Raw genomic sequence first — 3,550 nt, 5'->3', positions numbered from 1 at the left:
GATGACAAGGGGTTTCCCAATCCAGAGAAGTTTGACCCAGACCATTTTTTGGATAAAAACGGCAACTTCATGAAATCAGACTACTTTGTGCCTTTTTCCCTTGGTAAGTACAAATAACCCCCCACACCACACACGGACCCTCTGCACCATTTCCAGATCACTGGATTCATTACATCTCATTTGATGATGGCAAGGTCAATCATTTCAAACTCTTATCATCCAAATTGAGATAGAGCCATTTAAGTCTCTCACCAATAAAACCAATCTCACTGCCATGGAGTCAATGCTGACTCTCGGCGACTCTATTGGACAAACTAGAACTGTCCCTGTGGGTTTCTGACAGTGAAACTCTTCACAGGAGTAGAAAACCTCAGCCTTTCCCCACGGCATGACTGCTGACCTCATAACCACTACGCTCCTCTACCCAATGGGATCAGCTGAATTACCCAGGGACTATTCTGTGGTTTGACAATTGAACATAATGACAGTTTAACAAATAACAAGTCAATCCAATGCAGAGGGTATGTATTACCAGATGACAAAGGGACCTGTCACTGCAAACTTTATTGATCTTTTCTTTGCAAAATCGTCTTTCTTACACAAAATAGAGTGGTTAACTGTGATAAGTTTTCTGTTTCTTAGAACTCGAGGCCATGGAGGGGACCTTGGTCACCTCATCTTCCTTCTTTCTCTCTAAACTTCAGAGCCCCACATACCCCCGTGTCTGGACCAGAGCTAAGTAGCTCCCTGTCACTATCGCCATGTCAACCAGTTTATGATTGGTGGCACACAATCCTTCCCCTTGTTATTCTATGCTTCTCATTGATTTCCCCCCCAAAACTAGTAGTTAACCCTCTTGTTTTGAGCTACAGAAATAATAACCATTCAACATAAAATAATGGAAGATGGAGGAGAAAGAGAAAAAAAGTTCTGCCCTCTTACCCTATGGAGATAAACTTTATTTTACTGTATATACTTCAAGTAATTATTCATGTATATAGCAGATGTATATTTTAAAAGAAAATGTAGTCAGTTCTAATCTATTTGATAAAGTGCTTTTACTTAATACATCGTGACTAAACAACTGACTATTGTACTAAATATTCTTTCAGATAAACATTTTTGGGTTGCATTGTATGCTGAATGCGTAATTATTTTTTAATACATCTATGGACGTCAGGCTTCACCTAATTCATTACTATTATACACAATGGATGCAAGTGACATCCTCACACGAATCTCCGTTTCCTGCAGAGAAGTTCTCAGAAGGAGAATCACTGAATGAAGTAGTGTAAGCTTCTTTAGAGGGTTTCAATCGTGATGCCAAATATCTCTCAGGAATAACTTTACCGATTAACTGTCCTCTAGCAGATTTTGAGTTCTGGTTAGTATCTCAATGTGAGCTGATGAGGTGCTTCCTCTTTCCAGGAAAACGAGCTTGTGCTGGAGAAAGCCTGGCCCGCATGGAGCTGTTCCTCTTCCTCACCACCATCCTGCAGAACTTTTCCTTGAAGTCTGTCATTGAGCCAAAGGATCTACCCATCAAACCTATCACTAGTGGGATCATCAATGCCCCACCACCTTTCAAGTTATGCCTCATTCCGAGATAAGAGAAGAATTTTATCTATGAATCATCTGCACTGGAAATCAATTTGTTTCCCTCTAATGGAAATTTACTTCATGTCAATCTCTTCTTTTCAAATGCCACTTAGGCTAGAAACACCATGCACTAAAAAGTTGATGGACATTTATTGAAATCTACAAATCCTTTGACAAAAATGACTGGATTTTGTAAAGTGCAAAGTACACCATGGCTTTTGAAGCCAGCTCCAATTCAATCAGACTAGTCCTATAGTTGGCCTGGATCAGGGGCAATCAACAAATAGTGGAGCCTTTACCATTTCTTGCTAAGGAGCCCTGGTAGCTAGCCCTGTGGATTAGTCATTGGGCTGCTAACCACAATATCGGTGGCTCAAACCCATCAGCGGCTCCACAGGAGACAAATGAGGCTATCTGTTCCCATAAAGATTTACAGCTTTGGAAAGCAGAGCAGTTCTATTGTATCCTATCCAGGATCACTGGGATTCAGAATTGATTCCGTGGGTTGGGTTTCACTATTTTGGTGCTTTTAGATATAATGCTAATTTCTAGTTGGTTGGTTTGTTTTTAAACTAGACATCATTATAAGTTGATCTATGTGTATTTTTCTATTTCCAATTGAAATCACTTTTATGATTTTTGTCACATTTAAAAAATAAAGATTATTCTCAACAAAGATTTTATGGTTGACTTCATTCTAGGGAGAAGACCCCAAAGTCAAATGTATTTTATAGACACCCCTTTATTAAATCTTAAGTAGAAAAAAGGCAAGACAAAGACAAATGATGTAGATGAGGGAGACCATCAGCCTGAAGCCATAATGGTGGCCAAGGGATCAAAACCACATCGCTAATTATAGGACATCGAAAACAAAGGATATTAAGGTAGCAGATGGACATTGGGCCTTCACTCAAGTACTCCCTCAATGCAAGAATACTTTGTTCTATTAAAGTGGCATTCCACGATGCTCACCTTCATGACACGATTGCTGAAGACAAAGTGGGTGCATAAACAAATGTGGTGAAGAAAGCTGGTGGGGTTTGGCTATCAAAAGATATGGCGTCTAGGGTCTTAAAGGCTTGAAGGTAAGCAAGCGGCCATCTAGCTCAGAAGCAACAAAGCCCACATGGAAGAAGCACACCAGCCTGTGTGATCACTAGCTGCCAAAGGGATCAGGTATCAGGCATCAAAGAACAAAAATCATATCATTATCAATGAGGGAGTACGTGGAGTGGGGACCCAAAGCCCATCTGTAGGCAACTGGACATCCCCTTAGAGAAGGGTCGTGGGGAGAGGACGAGCCAGTCAGGGTGCAGTGCAACAATGATGAAACTTACAATTTCCCTCTAGTTCTTTAATGCTTCCTCCCCACCACTATCATGATGTCAGTTCTACCTTACAACTCCGGCTAGACCAGAGGATGTACACTGGTACAGATAAGAACTGGAAACACAGGGACTCCAGAACAAATAAACCCTTCAGGACCAATAATTAGATTAATGATACCAAGCGGGAAAGGGGGAGATGGGGGAGAAAGGGGGCACCAATCACAAGGATCTACATATAACCCCCTCCCTGGGGGTCAGACAATGGAAAAGTAGGTGAAGGGAGATGTCAGACAGTATAAGATATGACAAAATAATAATAATTTCTAAATTATCAAGGGTTCATGAAGGAGGGACTGGGAGGGAGGGGGAAAATGAGGAGCTGATAACAAGGGCTCAAGTAGAAAATGTTTTGAGAATGATGAAGGCAACAAATGTACAAATATGCTTGACACAATGGATGCATGTGTGGATTGTGATAAAGGTTGCATGAGCCCCAATAAAATGATTTTTAAAAAAGAAGGAAATTTACATACTAAAAAAAATCAAGCCAAACCAATCATGCTAGATTCAAATAGTAATAATATGTTATTGTCTTTCCAGTGAAGGGCAGTGCTGGATTTTCA

At 40.6% G+C, this 3,550-nt stretch overlaps 1 protein-coding gene across 1 annotated transcript in view; it reads left to right on the top strand.

The window, feature by feature from the left end:
• Positions 1–2,277, top strand: part of LOC101650523 (cytochrome P450 2C23-like) — a 26,444-nt gene extending 24,167 nt beyond the window's left edge. Inside the window, exons 8-9 of the mRNA XM_045291435.1 lie at positions 1–103; positions 1,429–2,277. Of these exons, the coding sequence (XP_045147370.1) occupies positions 1–103; positions 1,429–1,610 (285 nt within the window). The 3' untranslated portion in view covers positions 1,611–2,277. The remainder of the gene's footprint in view (positions 104–1,428) is intronic.
• The last annotated feature ends 1,273 nt before the right edge of the window (positions 2,278–3,550 follow it).

This window comes from Echinops telfairi, unplaced genomic scaffold, assembly GCF_000313985.2.
Source record: "Echinops telfairi isolate 266 unplaced genomic scaffold, ASM31398v2 ScPeMD7_70;HRSCAF=299, whole genome shotgun sequence".
NCBI classification, from domain to species: Eukaryota; Metazoa; Chordata; class Mammalia; order Afrosoricida; family Tenrecidae; genus Echinops; species Echinops telfairi.
Note: the sequence above shows the minus strand (reverse complement) of the source record. Positions and strands in the feature narration are given on the sequence as shown.